The sequence below is a fragment of the Protopterus annectens genome, chromosome 9.part0 (genome assembly GCF_019279795.1).
Source record: "Protopterus annectens isolate FY-2018-M chromosome 9.part0, PAN1.0, whole genome shotgun sequence".
Taxonomy (NCBI): Eukaryota; Metazoa; Chordata; order Ceratodontiformes; family Protopteridae; genus Protopterus; species Protopterus annectens.
In genome coordinates this window covers 853044586-853064758 of record NC_056743.1, presented here as the reverse complement: position 1 = coordinate 853064758, position 20173 = coordinate 853044586, and the positions used below count along the sequence as shown (strand labels likewise).

General features: G+C 43.1%; 1 protein-coding gene across 3 annotated transcripts in view; it reads right to left on the bottom strand.

The window, feature by feature from the left end:
* The window catches only part of KIFC1 (kinesin family member C1), a gene marked incomplete in the record, with an annotated part of 1304428 nt that overhangs the window by 1160450 nt on the left and 123805 nt on the right, over positions 1-20173 (bottom strand). For 2 of the 3 annotated variants that reach the window (XM_044083556.1, XM_044083558.1), the window contains 1 exon segment: positions 14754-14795. In XM_044083556.1, coding sequence (XP_043939491.1) covers positions 14754-14765 — 12 coding nt within the window. 3 annotated transcript variants of the gene reach the window in all.

Sequence of the window (20173 nt, the reverse complement as noted above, 5' to 3'; positions counted from 1 at the left end):
CAGCAAAAGCCTTGGCCAGTGTTCGAAAGCTTAGGGGTGACTGGTGCAAGCAGTCTCTTGCGAAGCAACGTGGCTTGTCGAGCATGTCGTCCCAGGCTGACAGACACTGGATCCCCTTTGAATGACACCAGAAGCTTAGCCAATTGTTGAAATTGATTATTTTTTCTTTATACTGAACTATCATTCTTGGTGAGGGCAGGATGCTACTCAGGGTCTTATCAGCCTGGGCTAAATGATCAGAGAGCTCTTCCATGTCTCTTTTCGTGTAGTCCAGAGAGGTACATCTCAGCTCATTCACACCAACATGAACAATGACAGGGTCATATTTGTACTTGTTCTGGAGTGACCCGAGTGCTTGTGTTATGTGGTGGATTCTGGCTCCCGACAGGCAGCTAACAGTAACCTTCTGCTTGTCCAGCCTAGTGAGTGGGAAGTCAGTGTGCAGGACTATAGAGTCACCTATTACTAGTGTGTTATGTATGTTATTTTGCCTTAAGGACTGTGATTGTGCAGCACACTGATTTGGTGTTTTATGTGTTTGTCTGGTTTGTGACAGGAAGTGCAGGTTGTTTGGGTGTCTGCTTTGGAGGTCTCTGATGCTTTTACAGGTTTTTATTTAGAACCTCCGAGTATGATTTTGTGTATTTATGTGTATTTTTTGCCAGTGCTGGTTTAGCAGGTCTATGTGTGGCTGGAGTTGTGGTGCAAGTGTTAACCTTGTCCTCTTGACTGCCTGTTCCAGTCTTGGGTGGAGACAGCTTAGCCTCCAATTTGGCTGTATAATTGAATCTCTCACATATGTTAGTGTTTTGTGGTAGGAGGAGAGGGTTGTCTGTACATGAGGCAGTTGTAACATTGTCTCAGAATACCCAGATTCACCAGCTGGACTGGAGAGTACACCTGAAATTGCCCTTTGGTCATGCCTGAATAGCAGGGTGAGCTGCTTAATCGCTTGGTTGGTGAGGGGTGAATAAAGAGTCTTGCCCTACTGGGCAATCAAGTGTTAGGGTATATATTAGTGCTTGCTATTAGGACTGAGCAAGTGCTGGGCTGTAGGATGCTTTTTGAATGCTTAGGTGGAGAGTTAGACTAGTTTCAAGGGAAAAACTAAAGAGGAGATTTTAGTGGAGCCGGGAATAATTTAACCCTAGCTAACCGGCACTGCCCGGCCCACAAAACCTTGCAAACGCATTTTTTATAGCAGGGAAATGAAAGATAGAAATTAACGGGCAATAAACTACTAACTTCTGGGCTGGAACCACTGCTCCAGGGACAGATAGGCTGCTCAAAGCTCCCCTCTCTCACAGGTGAACAGAGAAACTTTCTTATATCCACGTAAGGTACGGGCAACTCAGAAACTTGTAACACAGCCCTGAATTCAGCACTAGCCTGAAAACTGGACTAGCTTACTTACTACTTACTTACTAGCTTAGAAAGGTGGGAAACACTGAATTTTTTTGTTTTTTTGTAAAGATAAGGCAAACACAGTAAAAAAAATACACTTAAAACTTTAAACCACTACAAACGATCAGAAAAGGCTACCGCACTTTAGTGTGTAGCCTATAACAGTTAAATTATTTAAACAAAAAACAACTTTTTAAAAGTGCAGGCAGTCAAATAAGTACAATATGTGAAAAAAAAACAAGCTTTTGAATCACAATAAACGCTGGAAAATCAGCATTTAGGCAGAAAACAGTTAAGTACAGCAAGAAAGTACAGAAAACTGATACTTAATCACTCCAAAGTCTCTCTTCTAAGATAGAAGGCTTGTATCAGTTTAAGGCTTTCTAGTGCTTCCCAGTAGGTTAGTTACAGGAAAAATGGGAAACAAGCGCAGATGTTGTCTTTTAAACCAGATTGAAAGAGATGGACAAACTGTCCAAATGGTCAATAAACTACAATTTCTGGGCCAAGAACCACTCCTCTTGTGGTAGACAGACTGCCTAGTGCTTACCACTCCCACCGATAAGCTAGAAGGCTTTCCTCCAACACAGAAAGGCTTGAGGGGCTCAGAAGCTTACCAACAGTCCTGGATACAGCAACTCTGTATCTGGACTAGGCTAGTTACAGGAAAGGTGGGAAACAAGCGCAAGTGCGGCTTTTAAACTAGAAAGTTGAAAGAGATGGAAAAAAACTACCCAAACGGCCAATAGCTACAATTTCTGGGCCAGGGACCACTCCTCTTGCGGTAGATAGTCTACATAAGGCTACCTAATGCTTACCACTCCCACTGATAAGCTAGAAGGCTTCCCCTTAACACCAAAAGGCTTGGGGGCTCAGAAGCTTACAAAGAGTCCTGGATACAGCAAATCTGTACCTGGACTAGACTAGTAACAGGCAAGGCAGGAAACAAGTGCAAGCACAGGCTTTTAAATCAGAAGGTTGGAAGAGATGGAAAAGCTTCCCAAATGGCCAATAAACTATAATTTCTGGGCCAGAAACCACTCCTCCTATGGTAGATAGGTTACCTAGTGCTTACCACTCCCACTGATAAGCTAGAAGGCTTGGCTCCAACACAGAAGGGCTTGGGGGGCTCAGAAGCTTACCAACAGTCCTGGATACAGCAAATCTGTACCTGGACTACACTAGTTACAGGAAAGGCGGGGACCAAACACAAACACGGGCTTTTAAACCAGAAAGTAGAAAGATATGGAAAAACTGCCCAAACGGCCAATGAATTACAATTTCTAGGCCAAAACCCACTCATCCCATGGTAGATAGGCTACCTAGTGCTTACCACTCCCACTGATAAGCTAGAAGGCTTCCCTCAAACACAGAAAGGCTTAGGGGGCTCAGAAGCTTACCAAAAGTCCTGGATACAGCAAGTCTGTATCTGAACTAGACTAGTTACAGGAAAGGCAAAAAACAAGCTTAGAATTTTTTTTTACAGAAAAGCAGCTAAAACAGCAGTAAATACAATTCAAATTGCAGTGCAGGCTAGCACACGAGTGTGTAGCAATATTATGGCAAATGCAGTTTAAATAAATGCAATTAAATTAACAAATGACTAAAAAACAAGTGCAGAAAGCAGTAAATTAGAAGGCTACTAACAAGCAGTAATAAGTGCAGAGTAAGAGCGACTGAACAGATAGCACGCAGAACAGCAACTAAGACAGTTACAGTAAAAGCAGCTGAATAAAATATGTATATATTTTATTTTATTTTTTTTTTTTTTGATGGAGGGAACAGAGCAGGATTAAGAGGCTACAGGGGTTGTCCTTCTCAAATGCTTTCTTTGTACACAGTAGGAGTGCCTGAAATCAGAGTATGATCTCACTGTACTCAGTTGAATGAGCAAATGAGATGGGCCCAGAAGGAGTATCCAAATACAAATTTATAAGAGGGGCGGGCAGTTTCAAAGCCACCAACATTAGCACCACAACAAGAAGAGGGGGACTGGGTGGGAAACTAACTGTAGAGAGACAGCCACAACTTTCAGTCAAGTTAATATTCAGTGAGAATATGCAAATAAATAAATTAGATGCAGAACTATATGAAAAAGATCAGATAAAAGTGTACTTAAATTCACTTATACGTCCAGTTGATTTCAGGTAGATCTTAGCCGGAGCAAAGCTCAGATAATACTGGGGCAATGCGGCAACTGCCTCATGTACACAGACAATCCTCTCCTCCTACCACCCAACACTACAACCTGCGAGAGATGCACTTACATAGCCAAACTGGAAGCAAAGCTCTCTCCAGCCAAGATTGTGCTAGACAGTCAAGAGAAGGTTAACACCTGCATCACACCTCAAGCAACTCATAGCCCTTCAAAACCCACACCATCAACACCCACACATAGCAACACTAAACCCACATATGCAGAGGCCCTTAACATTAACCTGCCCAAGCAACAAGGACCTACGAAGCCAAAACGCAAACAAACACCAGTCACAACCAAAGTGACACATAGCTCACAACACCAGTGTGCCACCCAACAACAGCCCCTAAGGCAAGACATTGTACCCAACACTTTAGTCATAGGTGACTCTATAGTCAGGCACACTGATGTCCCACTCACCAGACTGAACAAGGAAAAAGTTACAGTCAGCTGCCTGTCGGGTGCCAGGATCCGCCACATAACGCATGCACGCAAGTCACTCCACAACAAGTACAAATACGACTCTGTCATTGTCCATGCTGGAGTAAATGACTTGAGACGTACCTCCCTGGACTACATGAAGAGACATGGAAGAGCTCTTGGATCATGTGACCCAGTTAGGTATGACCCTAGCCCTGAGTAGCATCCTGCCTTCGCCCAGAATGATACCACAGTATAAGGACAAAATGATCGACTTCAACAATTGGCTAAGCTTCTGGTGTCATTCAAAGGGGATCCAGTATTTGTCTGCCTGGGAAGACATGATCGACAAACCACGATGCTTTGCCAGAGATGGTCTGCACCTGTCACCCCTGGGATTCAGATTACTGGCTAAAGCTCTTGCCACCCCTATAGTGCCTTTTTTAGGCAAGGTTCAAAGGATAAAACCACCACCGTAACAGATAGCAGCAGGCAAAATCTGAAGGTAATGCTACTCAATGCTAGAAGTCTAAACCTCAAAATGCACTCTCTCTCGAGGCACTCCTAAAAATGGAGAACATAGATATTTGTGCAGTAACTGAGACCTGGTTCAAGGCTCCAGAGAGCACCCCTGCAATACCAGGTAACAATTCTTACCACACTTTTCGGCCACAAAACCAGGACCAAAACACTAAAGGTGGAGGAGTGTCCATATTCACCAAGGATATTCACACCTCCAGGCTAGTTGCCCAACACAATGCATCTGAAATTCTCCAGGTGCAACTAACACTAGGTAAGACTGCAATCCAAATTGTAGCTTGCTACAGATCCCCAACCATGCCCCAAGATCCTCAGTACACCTTTCTAAACATACTGGAAAATATTAAGATACAACCAAACACCCTAATACTGGGTGATTTCAACTACTCTGCCATTAACTGGGCAAACTACTCTGGTACCAACTCCTTTTCCCAATGGTTCTTGGAATTCATAAATTCTAATGCCCTGGATCAACTAATCCATTGTCCCACCAGGGGCTCCAATATCCTAGACCTGGTCATTACCAACATGGGCGACAGATGCTCCACACCAGTGGTCACCCCCTCATTGGTCATGTCTGACCATAAGCAAATCACCCTCGACATCCACATCCCACCCCCACCCCCCAGTAAGGAAACCTCCTTAGAAAACTTCTCCAAAGCCAACTTCAAGCTACTGAAGTCAGAAGTGATAAACTTCACAACACCCACGCAGACGGGATCTGGAAGTTCGACTGCAGAATCCTACACTAAGGCACTGTACGAGCATATCCACTCATGCATGAATCGTGCCATCCCAAATAGAACCAAGATGCTCTTCACCAAAAAAAGGAAGCCAATCTGGTGGTCCCCTGCTATAAACAACCTATACAACAGAAGGAAGAAACTGTTGCAAAAAAGAGGAAAATCCCTGGATGCAAAAAACTCCCTCATCAGCCTCAGTAAGAACCTGAGATCCCTCATAAAATCCTCAAAAGCTAGTTACGAAAATAAAATTGCCAAAGATTCCAAAGACAACCACAAGGCATTCTATAGTTATGTCAAGAATCTAAATGGCAATGCTCAGATCTGCTCTGAGTTACAACAGAATGGCATTAAATATACTGATCCCAAGGATATTGCCAATATCCTGGCAGATCAATTTAGTGCCAACTTCACCCCCCCCCTCACCCCATAAAGGGCCTATCTCAATATAAAAGATTGCCAAATTCCGATCATCACGGCCACACAGGTAGAAAAGCACAGTTATGTACCTACCATAAATGTAGATGTTAGAGTGTCTTCACTGCTGCAGTCATTACACTTGGGTTATCCTGCCATCAGGCGGTCCCGCAGTTGGCCAGAGTTCCAAAGTCTTGGTCCGGCGTCGGTTGCTGTCGCTTCTTCCTGACGACAGTGCGCCAGGGGTATATAAGATGCAGCAGACGCAATTTTCTTCAGTTTTTCTTGCCCAAGATGTCAGGTGACCCCAAATAGGTAGGCAATACATATTGCTAATAAAACATACAATAAAGGTAAAAAACAAAACCTTCAGTTACCAGCAAATACGCCACATAGGTAGTATAGGGTTGAAAGGTATAGGCAAGTCCCAGCTAAGAAAGAGGGGATGGCGGGTGGGTAACCTAGACTGCAGCAGTGAAGACACTCGAACATCTACATTTATGGTAGGTACAAAACTGTACTATGTTCATCGTGTTTCACTGCTGCAGTCATTACACTTGGGTTGAATCTCAAAGCTGAGTAAGGGTGGCTGGTTCTATAGAGGATTTGGGGTGGCTATGAGGCCCCGCAGCCCTGCAGTGGCAAAGCCAGCTCTGGATCTAGAATAAAGAGGCAAGTGATAATGCTTGGTAAAGGTGTGCACTGAACTCCAAGTTGCAGCTTCCAAGATATCTTTGGTAGGTACTCCTCTAAGGTAGGCAGTTGAAGTGGCTGTTGCCCTGGTGGAATGTGGTCTAATGTTACTAGGTACAGGTTTCCCATGCTGTGTGTAGCAGAACCGGATACAGTGTCCTACCCACTTTGAAATGGTCTGCTTTGAAATAGCCTTTCCCTGTGATCCTGCAGCATATGCTATAAAAAATTGCTCAGTTTTTATGAAAGCTTTTGTTTTGTCCAAGTAGAAACGCAATTGTCTGTGCATGTCCAAGGAATGAAGAAGTCTCTCCCCCTTTATTCTGGGGATTTGGATAAAAAAGTTGGCAAGTGAATAGTTTGGTTAAGAGCCACACTGGATACCACCTTAGGCATAAATGAATGGTTTGTTTTAAAGAAACCCTGTTTTGGTGAAAAATGATGAAAGGCTCCATTGCCATTAGCGCCTGTAACTCAGACTCTTCGTGCTGAGGTTATTGCCAGAAGCAGAGGAGTTTTCCATGAAACATATTTTAATTCTGCAGAATTGGCTGACTCAAAAGGAGGTAAAGTCAGTTATTCCCAGACAAAATTGAAGTCCCAAGTTGGTGTTGGTGCTCTCCGGGGCGGTTTTATGTTTTTAGCCCCTCTGAGGTACTATTTTAGCAATGGATGAGAGAAAATAGGAGGATCTGTGTTGTAATGAGCCAAGATGGCAGAGGCGTGGATCTTAATGGATGAAAAAGATAGTCCTTTGTCCAGCATCTCAGTTAAGTATTGTAATATCAGAGGAATATTTGGGACAAGAGGGTCAAAGCTTTGAGCCTGGTTCCAGGCACAGAATCTCTTCCACTTTTCTGAATAAGATTTCCTGGTGCTATGCCTCCTGGCCTCCAAAATGACATCCATAACAGCTTTAGAGACAGGTGTTGTCTGCTTGACTAATGAATCTGCCATGCAGCCAGGTTTAAGGTTTTGAGCTGACTGTACAGGATCCGATTGTTTTGTTGAGTCAGAAGGTGTGGAGTTTGAGGTAAAATCCATGGTGGGCGTTGAGCTAAGTTCTTTAAGATTGGGTACCAGTGCTGGCATGGCCAGTCTGGGGCAATCAGGATCATCTGTGTTTTTTCTTGTCTGGCTTTTAGAAGTACGTTTGAAAGGAGAGGCAGTAGTGGGAAGGCATAAACTTTTAGGCTTTTCCAGCTGAACAAGAGAGCATCCACCTTCCATACTTGTGTGTGATAAGTCCTTGTGCAGAATTTTTGTAGTTGGCAATTCACTGGGGAGGCAAAGAGATCTACATCTGGGCACCCCCGTTTGTGCATTATCATGCTGAATACTTGTGGATTTAATTTCCACTCGTGAGGATCCATGATGTTTCTGCTTAAGTCGTCTGCCAGAGTGTTTTTCTTTCCTGGCAGGAATTGTGCTTGCAGATGAACAGAGCTGTGTTCCACAAGGTCATGGCTTGTCTGCATAGGGGATAAGAATGAGTGCCCCCTTGCTTATGTACCACATAACTGTGGTGTTGTCGGTCTTAATAGCTGTCCTGGATGCAGAAGGTCCTTGAAAGCTGTTAGGGCATTTTGTACAGCCAACATCTCTTTTTGATTGATGTGAAAATGCATTTGGTTTGCGGTCCACTTGCCCTGAATACATTTTCCTGCCATGTGTGCTCCCCAGGCGTAATCCGAAGCATCTGTTGTTATTGTCTGCCTGGCTGTGGGTAGAGTGAAAGGCTGTCCCTTGTTGAAATGACATGCCTGTGCCCACCATCGAAACTCCTGTTGTAGACAGGGAATTAGTGGTATTACTGCTTCCAAACTGTGACAGTGTTGAGTCCAAACACTTTTTAGGTACCACTGTAATTTCCTCATATGCAGTCTGGCATATGGAATTAGTAGTATGCAGGATGCCATGAATCCCAAGGCCTGCAGAATTTTTCTTGCAGGGAGTTGGGTTTTTGTTGCCATCAATTTAAAGTACTGAGTCAGTTGTCCTTGCTTGTCTGGCGTGAGATAAGCCATCTGGGCCATTGTATTTAAGCTGGCACCCAGGAATATTATCTGTTATGAGGGCACTAGTTTTGACTTCTTTTCGTTTACTGCGTACCCTAGACAAATTAGCAACTTTTTTACAAACGCCAGATGCTTTAAAAGAATGTTCTTGCTCTCTGCTTGAATAAGGCAGTCGTCCAGGTATGGATATATTTGAATTCCTTTTTGTCTGCAAAATGCAATTACTGGTGCCAGGCACTTTGTGTAGACCCTGGGCGCAGTAGATAAGCCAAAGGGCAGTTAAGAGAATTGGTAATGCATTGAACCAGCTATGAATCTGAGGTCTCTTCTGCAATTTTGTCTGACAGGGACATGCAGGTATGCCTCTTTGAGGTCCAAAGTAACAAGCCAAGCCTTCTTGCCCAGCATGGGAAGAAGCTGCTGTAGTGTCAACATTTTGAATTTCGGAACATCCAGGTAAGTATTTAGAGTAGAAAGGTCTAGTATGGGTCTCCAGGATTTGTCCTTTCTGGGGACCAGGAAAAGTCTTGAGTAAAATCCTTGTCCTTGTTCCTGTTGTGGCACTTTTTGAATAGCTCTCATTCCATGTAATTTGTTTTTGTGGCTCTGCCCATTGATTTTGTGGCAGGTCTGGCATTCCTTTTAGCCTTGGTAGAGTGTTAAAGTGGAACCTGTAACCTTGAGACACAATATTCAAAACCCATTTGTCTTGGGTGATTATATGCCAATTTTGAGAAAAAAGTGCTAGTTTTCCCCCTAAGGGAGCTGCCAAAAGGTAAGTGCTTGGCATTCGAAGGGGGAAGTCATTGGGACTGTTTCCTGTAAGGTTGTGACTTGTCCTCACCTCCTTTTGGGGTTGAAGTACCCCCACTGTCGTGGTCTGTAAAAGCCTTGGGGCTGAGATCTGCCTCTTGGGCGTCTGTATCTGCCTCTTTGTGGTCTGTCTGACACTGGAAAGGACCAATTCTTTGAAGGCCAATTTCTGCTAAATCGAGGTGGCTGTACCTATAAGAAATCCTTCACTGTTTGCATAGATTTTGCCTTATCCTCCATTTTCTTTAATACCTCTTCTGCCTTAACACCAAATAAAATATCCTGCTGTAAAGGAGCATCCAATAATTTAGCCTTAACATGATCAGGTAAACCTTGTTCTTTTAACCAAGCATGCCTTCGAATCACAGATACTGTGACTGCTGCTCTACAAGATGCCTCTAATGAATCAAAACCACATTGCAGAGTATGTTTTCCCACTTGTTCAGCTGCATGCAATAAATCCTGCATTTCCTTATAGTCAGGATGTTCTGAACTTGTAATCATTTTCTGTTTTAACAGAGACATTAAATATTGTTGGTATTTAAGCATGTGAAACTGTCAATTTAAAGCTCTCACTGCTAAAGTTGCAGAAGTGTAAACTTTGTTCCCCCATCTGTCTAATGCTCTAGAATCCCTGTCAGAGAGGACTGGATTCTTAGCTGTGGAAGCCTTTACCCCTTTGGGACCCTGGGAAATAGTTTCTGGGTCAGCAACAGGGTTTTTATAAAGAAATGTGTGAGAGTCAGGGACTCTGTAGTACCTGTCTGGCTTGACTGGAGCAGGGGGCAAAGAATTAGGATTTAAACTGGATTCAGAGAACACATCATCCACAATATCTAACATTGGCGGAATAGCAAGGGGGTCTGTGCTGAGGTAATAAAAGAAAGGATTGGATTCTGAGTAATCCTGGCCCTCCCAATGGAAATGCTCCCTCATGGTATGCAAAGTTTCCCCAAAAGAATAATCCTCAGGAGGAGCGGCTGAAGGAATTGATTCTTCAGCATCAGAGTCCTCATGGGGGGGGGGGGGGGGGTAAAGAATATCCCTGGTCTGAAGAGGAATCAGAAGAAATGGAAACCTGGTCAGAGGAATCCTAGTCTGTATCCTGCCTAGGCCTTTTATCAGGGGGGGGATGGGTACCCCTGATCAGAGTAATTAAGTCTTCGGCCATTTTGAGCATCTGTTTTTTAGGCATGGAGGCCTGCCCAGGTGAATGCTGTACTTGCTTGACTTTAATGGAGTTTTAGACTTGGCTGTAGTTTTAATGATAAGCTGTGAAGGTCTGAAAACACCCTCAGAAGCCGATGCCTGCTCAGCAGCTCCAGACACATCTGAAGGGTTAGTTTCCGTAGGCCCAACAACTTGAGTATCCAGAGGCCTAGACATCTCCACGTGGGAGTCGGACTGTGGCTCTAGAGGTAGCGGGTGTCAGGGGCTGCGAAAGCGGTTCACTGAGATCCGGCGAACCAACAACTGGCCTAGAAGAGGCTTCATAGTCAGTTTTTGGCTTCGGATGCCTGTCCTTATCCTTGTCTTTGCGTTTTTTGTGTATTCTTGTCGTCGGTTGTTCCGACGGCATGGTATAATTAAACCTTCGGCCAAAGTAATGGCGAGCAAAATCAAACCGACGTTTAACAGTGCGTTTGTTAAATCTAGCACAAAACCGACAACTAGTGACATCATGGTCTGGGCCTAGGCATAGAATACAGTAAGAATGAAAATCCTTATGAGGTATTTGCTTCCCACAAGAAATACGATTATTAACTTTTACTGACATCGGACTGAGGCAAGAAAAAGTTTCCCCAACGGGGTACTTCGCTTTATTGAAGACTTTGGTTCTGAAATTCGAATTGAAAATCTCAGGAGTTGGCTGACCGGCACTTGTGAACTGCTTTTGCTTCGGGCACCGCGCGGCAAGAAAGATTGAAGAAAATGGCGTCAGCTGCATCTTATATACCCCTGGCGCACTGACGTCAGGGAAGAAGCGACAGGAAACGACGCCGGACCAAGACTTTGGAACTCTGGCCGACTGCGGGACCGCCTGATGGCAGGATAACCCAAGTGTAATGACTGCAACAATGAAACACGAACATCCGCACTCTCCAAAGCTAAGAATACAGCATCCATGGGACCAGATGACATCCCAGGCTGTGTACTACATGAACTACAAAATGAACTGGCACCTCACCTAAGTGTCATGTTTAATCAAAGCCTCACCTCCGGCTTCGTGCCCACTGAGTGGCGCACAGCTACAGTTATCCCGCTCCACAAGGGAGGATCCACCTTGGATCCCGGGAACTACCATCCCATCAGTCTGACAAGCCTGATTTGCAAGGGCATGGAACGCATTATCATGGAACTTATAAACAAAGATATTGGCAACCTTCAAACACTGGACCCCACCCAGTTTGGGTTTGTGAAGGGCCAATCTCGTCTCCTGAATCTGATTGACTTCTTCGAATCGGTCTCCAGAGCTGTGGACGAGGGTAAGACACAGCCTATCTGGACCTTGCCAAGACCTTCGACACCATCCCCCACTATGGAATCATAGATAAACTTACTAAGCTGGGCATAAATCACTACATCACTTGATGGGTTGCCAACTGGCTTACTGACAGAACCCAGACTGTAAAAGTAGCCAACTCCAAATCCAGCTCCAGACAAGTGGAGTACCTCAGGGTTCAATCCTGGGACCACTCTTGTTTGGCATCTACTTCTCTGAAGTACAGGCCAACACTAACGGACTCTGGCTAACAAAGTTTGCAGATGACTGCAAACTGGGAGCCATTATTGAATCCCCAAATGATGTGGATATTCTACAAAAGGGCCTTACAGAAACAGATGCCTGGTGCCATAGCCATGGGCTCAAGCTTAATGCCAAGAAATGTATAGTTATCCCCTTTGGAAAAAAAACATGTACCCATGAACTACCACATAGGTGGCAGGACACTAAACATCAAAAGTATGAGAGACTTGGGGACACAAGTGGAGAGTGGTCTCACTTTCGATAACCACATTGCCACAATAGTCAGGAAATCTTCCTCTGTGGCACACCTCATTACTAAGGGCTTTTCATCCAGAAAAAAGGATGTCATTGTCCCACTGTACTCATCCCTCATTAGACCCATTATAGAGTATAATGCCCCATTTGGTATGTACCTCACAAGACATCTGCAACAGCTGGAAAGGCCACAGAAATACCTCACTAAAAGAATCACAGGCCTAAAGCAGATGCCATATACTGACAGTCTAAAAAAAACTCCAGCTATACTCTTTGGCATATCGTCTACTCAGAGGCGATCTCTGCATAACATACAAGGCCATGTCAAACCCTGAGCTGTTGGACATGCTCCACTTAAAGAAATCCCAATCCCTCAGAGCCACACGCTCCAGGGATCTAAACCTTGTCATCACAATGAACAAAACATGCTGGAGGGATAGGTTCCTGACCCAGAGACTCCCCATACTCTGGAATAGACTGCCCATACATATCAAGCAGAGCACCTCATTGGCCCTCTTCAAAACGAACCTTGATGATTGGATGGGAGATAGGAAATTCACCCCGGGGATCATGTCAGTCGCCCTGCTTTAACAGGGGCCCAGAGAAGTAAATATTGTGGGAAGAAATATCCAGGGAATTGTTATGGCTAGGCTTGCATAGGCCCCAGGGACAATAGCCTAGTACTAACCTATGAACCTATAAGAAATAACCCAAAATGTACCACTTTTATAAGGCAGGACAGGATATCAGTGATGAGGTGAAACTACACCCTACTGATATCAATGGCTACACAGAAATTCTAACAAGTACTCTGTAGAGACACAGCCACAACTTTCAGTTGAGTTAATATTCAGTGAGAAACACAAATAAATTAAATGCAGAACTATATGAAAAAGAGCAGATAAAAGTGTACTTAAATTCACTTATACGTCCAGTTGATTTCAGGAAGATCTCAGCCGGAGCAAAGCACAGATAACGAAGCAAAAGACAAGGAAAAAGGGGAAAAAACACCACCAGAAAGTTTCTTTGTAAATCCTAGTAAATCCTCTCCATCTGCAGAGTACCAATAGCAGGAATCTAGAAAGTTTTCGCTGTTTACCTTTCCTGTTCAACTCCCTGGAAAATGGCCACACTGCAGGCACACTAGTCCCAGCAACAGGTTGTCTATCTAGACAAAGTGAAGAAACTTTACCAGCCCCTTCCCTCAAGATCAACAAGAGAGTGGCTCTCACTTGCAAACCAAGGGCATCTCTACAACAGGACATGGCTATCCCCCAGTATTTGACCCTGTATATACTACACAGAGAGGGTTGGGGGGGGGGGGGTGAGTGATCTGAGGAACAAGCAGTCATAGCAGAGTCACGTCACCCACCAGTGATCAAGATGCGCAGTAGCCGGCTTAGCACCTAAAGTCTCCCTAACAACTTTCTTCTTATAGACAGAAATTGCTGAATCTGACGTTTGCTTCTTTGATAGGCTGAGAAAGAAACCTTAAAAGCAGATATATGGGCCTGGGTGAGTTGGTGCAGTATGTAGTGGAGAACAAGGGGATCAGAGGCAAGTAAACCATTACCAATACCCAGTACAAATATAGACAAAACTGGAGTAAAAAATCTGGTCAGAAAAACAGAATTTCTCACAAAATGTTCACATGCATTTGCACATACACTCCCTTAAGAATGTAAAGACAGTCCAAAAAAATAAAGTATGTTTCCTAGCAAAACTATAAAATTTCAGTCAGAAAGACAAGTTCTCCTCAGAAAAATAAAATTAGTGGAAGGTTTTTTCCCAACAGGGGACCTACCTGCCCTGCCTTTATGATCACTGGCCAACCAAAAGTTCCACTGGACTTGGAGAGCTCTTCAGTGATAAACTACCTCTCTGTTCAAGCTCCTCTGACAGTTGGAGCCATCCTTTAGCTTTGTAAAATGGCTGATCACAGTGAGGTAGGACCCATTTAGCTTAGGTCACTTTAATAGTGATGTGTGTGTGAACATATGTGAATTCTTAAGACATCTGATTTAAGACCTCTGTTTATTGAAAACTATAATCTACAAATACCTCGATATGTTACCTTTTTCCTCCAAATAAATAAATAATAAAATAGGTCAAGTAAAATAATGCAAGCACAGGAAGACAGAGTCCTTAAATATTATGACTTTTCATTCAAACTTGATAATGCACAGAGGAAGCATGCAGTGGTTCAGTAATTATTTTGTAGGAAGGAAAATGTACTCTACTTTGACATCTTAACTTCTCCTTTCCTTAAGGTGAAAGATTTGATTTTCAGCTTCCCAATAAAATGTGATTCAAGTTCATTTAAACTTACTTAAATAATTAATTCAGAGTAACCAAACCAGCCCCTTAAAATATGGCCATTAAATGCAGATTAAGTTCAGAAGGTGAGTAGCCAGAAAAGCCCCAGACAACCTACAAACACCACGTGACACCGTCTCACAGTTTGGACCCAAACAGGTGCAATTATATAACCAAGATATTCAACTCACCAACTGCTCCATACCATCTAGTTTCAATAGTCCTTTTATGCCCTAAGAGTAAACAAATGTCAAGTTTGTTAAACAGCTGTTACAGCTTAATAAAAGCTAGCAAAGTGAAAGGCTCACAGTTGCATGCAATTCAGCAAGCTGCAAAATTTGAGTATAAATTTACTCGTTTAAGCAGGTCTATTTTTCACATTAGGTGAGCATCGCTACCTAAGTGGGACCAATCAGTGATTTTGACTGACCTTTCTGGCCAAGATAACAGAAATTTAAGGTGGAGGGCCTACTTTCCTATTCTTGAGTGGAGAAAGAGGTTAGGCAGCAGAGGTCATGCTCATATGTGCTACCTGGTTTGTAGCCAAGCAGCTATGAGTTATATATGTGTTTGGTATTTTAGTGAGCAGGCAGTCTATAAAATCACCCCAGTACTTCAAATTTATATTTAATGGAGGATGGGCTGAGATATTTACAAAGAAATGACCAGGTCAGAAACAGCACAACAGTTTGCTATAGTCGATTAAGTAATTGCTCAACATACATTACTATACAACTCAAAGTCTGAAGGAATTAAATTTTGTACAGGATTAAGATAGTTAGCAAACCTGAGCCGCAATCAGCTTCACAAATCACTAAACTAAAACTCATTGGACAATGAATTTGTTAAATGATGAAATCTGATTGGCTACCATTACAAAAACACTGAGTTAATATCACAGAATAAAATCGAATTAAAAAAAACTGCAGACAGTAAGAACGAATGGTAGAAATCAATTCAAGAAACAATTTTCAAAAACAATAAGCAACCTACAATTTTGAACCACTGTTTCAATAATCACGTTACAACTGTTTACCGTAAATATATTTCACAATGCAAAACAAGAGAGCCTGTCCAAAAACCTGAAAGAAATAATCCCATTTCCACATCATGTCCCCTTCTAATTTTGGCATTAACTATTTAAGTTAAATAAAAGTTGTGTACTTAACATAAGATCCAGGTTTTCTTTTACATATATATATATATATATATATATATAAGGCTCAGACTCCTCCACTACCCATAATTCATTCTCTTCCATAGATTATCAGACAACACACATCTAAAGCAATAACAAGTACTTAACTTTCACAGCAGTTGATTTTTCCGTCAGATTCAACAGCTGAGACATATTCCCAAACTACCCTAAATACGCAGGTGGTGTCATGGAAGGATATTTCAAAGTATGATGGAGTCAAAAGATGTACAGAATCTAGATCGTACATCCCAGCTGTAATGTGACACAATGGTATGAACTGTAGACCAAGCAGCTGCAGCACAAATTTCAATGGGAACTCAAGCAAAGTAAGCAGTGGAGGTAGCCACAGTTATAGCTTGAGTGAGTCTTTTATTTACTATAAAAATGTGGATTAACTTTAACTGGCAAACTAAGGATATACAGTTAGAAAGCCACCTGGATAAAGTCAATTTAGATGCTCCTTTTTCCAATTTAGTTTTTGAAAAGTAAAAGAAAAAGCTGATCTGAATGTTGATATCCTGTGTGTGAGGTGAATAAAAGCAGAGTTGAATGGTCAAATGTATTTTCCCCTATGCTGTAAACATTTAGAAAGAATCCTAGTAGGTAGGTTGATTGTCTAATTAAGCTTAGCCTCATAGGCCACTTTTAGTAGAAAATGAGGACTAGTTCTCAAGGATACCCTATCCTTATGAAGCACAAGGCAAGGTATGACTATGGGCAAGACAAGACTATGCTTGTAGTTCCGAAGTCCTCCTAGTTTAAATAATTGTTACTAGGAAGATTCTTTGCCAATTAAGGAATTTCAAATCTGTGGATACGGGTTCAAAGGAGAACCCAGTTAAACTCTGTAGCATAACAATATACAAGACCAGCTGGCATAATGGTTAAGGTCTTCACTTCCCATGTAAAATGCTAGATCCTGACCTCCGGCCGATGCCCATTTCAAGTTTGCATATTCTCCCAATGTCTCTGCAGCGTTCCACCCACCTCCAAAAAAACATAAAAACATGCCAAGCTTTTCCATCTGAAACTCACCAATGTATGGAGCTGTGGCCGGCAACAGACTCTACATGATGCCCTATAGGGGAAAGAGCTGTATAACACCAATTGCTTTGGGCATCTACTGTGTGTGGAGAAGCAATCCTCTCTATAACTCAAAAGGCCAATCCCATATTGACCTGATCTGAGGAGCTGCCATCATATGCCAGGGCCATTCCTCCCAAAGTAAATGGATAGCACCAAGAAATGCATCCCTGAAGCTGAGAGTAGATGGCCTTGAGGAAGGAATTGGTGCCAAGGTCTCAACTGCTGATTTCTTAGACACTGTGAAGAGTGCCATGCGAGACTGATCAGAGGGAATGTGCTAACAAACCAGAGTCGAGGCATCGGTGTGTCAGATTCAAAACCCCACAGACATAGACCCCAGGGGGAGTGTTAGCTCCAAAGACACTGGTGCAAAAACATGGAATGGGGAAGGAGCAACAACTGGACATTAAAGGCCAGCCAGCTTCTCCCTTGAAATGGAGGGGAGCAAAAGGACATGCATCTCAGTCTGCACCTTCAGAAAGGTGCAAATCATGTGATTTCAGCCACTATCCAATGTACTCCTGAAGGAGTGAAAGTAAACAAGAAAAGGGGATGACCTACCAGACTAGCAAAACTCTGAAATGTACAACTTCTAATGGAATTTTGCCTGACTATTATTTTAGGGGATCTGCCAGAAATTATCAGCTCAAAGGTAGACAGAGCCACCACAGAAGAGTCTGTCGGTGCCTATGTCACAGCAGACCATGTCCTGGATACCTTTAGTGCTGATGAAGCCATTGTATCAGTCTATTTTTTTTTTCTCTCGGAGGTTCTCCTTCCTTCTCAGCTTCTCTTTAAACTTCTCAATCTTTCTTGGGCTTTTCATCTTCCGAATCAGGAGGCAGTAGCCAGTTAATTATCTGTGCCTTTGATCCAAAAGAGCCCGAACACCAAAGGCTTGACATAAGAACAATTCTGCAGATATATGATCCACCCCTGACACCACACACAAATCGTATGTCTTTTGGGCTGCGAGGCAGTATTTTTTGGCCACATTTCAAGCATTTTCTAAACTTTTCTACTTCATGTTTGGAAGTAGTCTAGTCTTTCTCTCGCTCTCTTTCACACCTACCTACCTACCAACCCAAAAGGCAAGAAAAGGTACAGTTTTGTACCTACCATAAATGTAGATGTTCGAGTGTTCACACTGCTGCAGTTATTACACTTGGGTTATCCTGTCGTCAGGCGGTCCCGCAGTCGGCCAGAGTTCCAAAGTCCTGGTCCGGCATCTGTTGCTGTCACTTCTTCCACGACGTCAGTGCGCCAGGGGTATACAAGTTGCATCCAACGCCATTTTCTTCAGTTTTTCTTGCCCCATATGTCAGGTGCCCCCAAGTAGGTAGGCAATACATGTTGCTAATAAAACATATATATAAAATAAAAACAATACCTTCAGTTACAAGCAAATACACCACAAAGGTTGTATAGGATAGAAAGGTATAGATAAGCCCAGCTAGAACAGAGGGGATGGAGGGTGGGTAACCTGGACTGCAGCAGTGTGAACACTCGAATATCTACATTTATGGTAGGTACAAAACTGTACTATGTTCATCGTGTTACACTGCTGCAGTCATTACACTTGGGTAGAATCCCAAAGCTAAAGTTGGGTGGCTGGTCTATAAAGAGTTAGGATGGGCTATGAGGCCCTGCAGAACTGCAGTGGCAAATCCTGCTCTGGATTTAGAGTAGAGTAAAGAGGCAAGTGGTAATGCTTGGTAAAGATGTGCACTGAACTCCAAGTTGCAGCCTCCAAAATTTACTTGGTTGGTACTCCTCTGAGAAAGGCTGTTGCTCTGGTAGAATGTGGCCTAATGTTATTAGGGACCGATTTTCCATGCTGTGTGTAGCAGTAACAAATACAGTATCCTATCCATTTGGAGATAGTCTGCTTTGAGATGGCCTTTCCCTGTGATCCTGCAGCATATGCTACAAACAGTTGCTCAGTTTTCATGAAAGCTTTTGTTTTGTCCAAGTAGAAGCATAGCTGCCTGTGTATGTCCAAAGAGTGCAGAAGCTTCTCTCCTTTATTCTGGGGGTTTGGATAAAAAGTTGGCAAATGGATGGTTTGGTTAAGAGCCACACTAGATACCACCTTTGGCATAAAGGCAGGGTTTGTCCTTAAAGAAACCCTGTCCTGATGAAAAATTATAAAAGGTTCCACTGTCATTAATACTTGTAGCTCTGAGACTCTTCATGCTGAAGTTACTGCCAGGAGCAGAACAGTTTTCCATGATAAAAATTTTAGATCGTCTCTATTGGCTGGCTCAAAAGGTGGAAGGGTCAGTTTTTCGAAAACAAAATTGAGGTCCCAAGTTGGTGTTGGTGCTCTCCGGGGCGGTCTTATGTTTTTAGCCCCTCTGAGGTACTGCTTTAGCAAGGGATGAGAGAATAAAGGAGGATCCGTGTTGTAATGTGCTGAAATGGCAGAGGCGTGGATCTTAATTGATGAGAAGGATAGGCCTTTGTCCAGCATCTCAGTTAAGTATTGTAAAATCTGAGGAATGTTTGGGACAAAAGGGTCAAGGCTTTGAGCTTGGTTCCAGGCACAGAATCTCTTCCATTTTTCTGAGTAAGATTTCCTGGTGCTAGGCCTCCTAGCCTCCAAAATGACATCCATAACAGCTTTAGAGAGAGGTGTTGCATGTTTGACTAATGAATCTGCCATGCAGCCAGGTTTAGGGTTTTGAGCTGACTGTGCAGGATCTGATTGTTTTGTTGAGTCAGAAGGTGTGAAATTTGAGGCAAAATCCATGATGGGCCTTGAGCTAAGTTCTTTAAGATTGGGTACCAGTGCTGGCATGGCCAGTCTGGAGCAATCAGGATCATCTGTGGCTTTTCTTGCCTGGCTTTTAGGAGTACCTTTGAAAGGAGAGGCAGTGGTGGGAAGGCATAAACTTTTAGGCTTTTCCAGCTGAACGAAAGAGCATCCACTTTCCATGCTTGTGTGGGCTAAGTCCTTGTGCAGAATTTTTGTAGTTGGCAATTCAGTGGGGAGGCAAAAAGATCTATGTCTGGGCATCCCCATTTTTGCGTTACCATGCTGAAGATTTGTGGATTCAATTTCCATTTGTGAGGGTCCATGATATTTCTGCTTAGATCGTCTGTCAGAGTATTTTCTTTCCTGGCAGGAATTGTGCTTGCAGATGAACTTGATAAGTTAGAGCTGTGTTCCACAAGGTCATGGCTTGCCTGCATAGGGGATAACAATGAGTGCCCCCTTGCTTATGCACCACATTACTGTGGTGTTGTCTGTCTTTAATAAATTGTCCTGGATGCAGAAGGTCCTTGAAAGCTGTTAGGGCATTTTGAACAGCCAACATCTCTTTT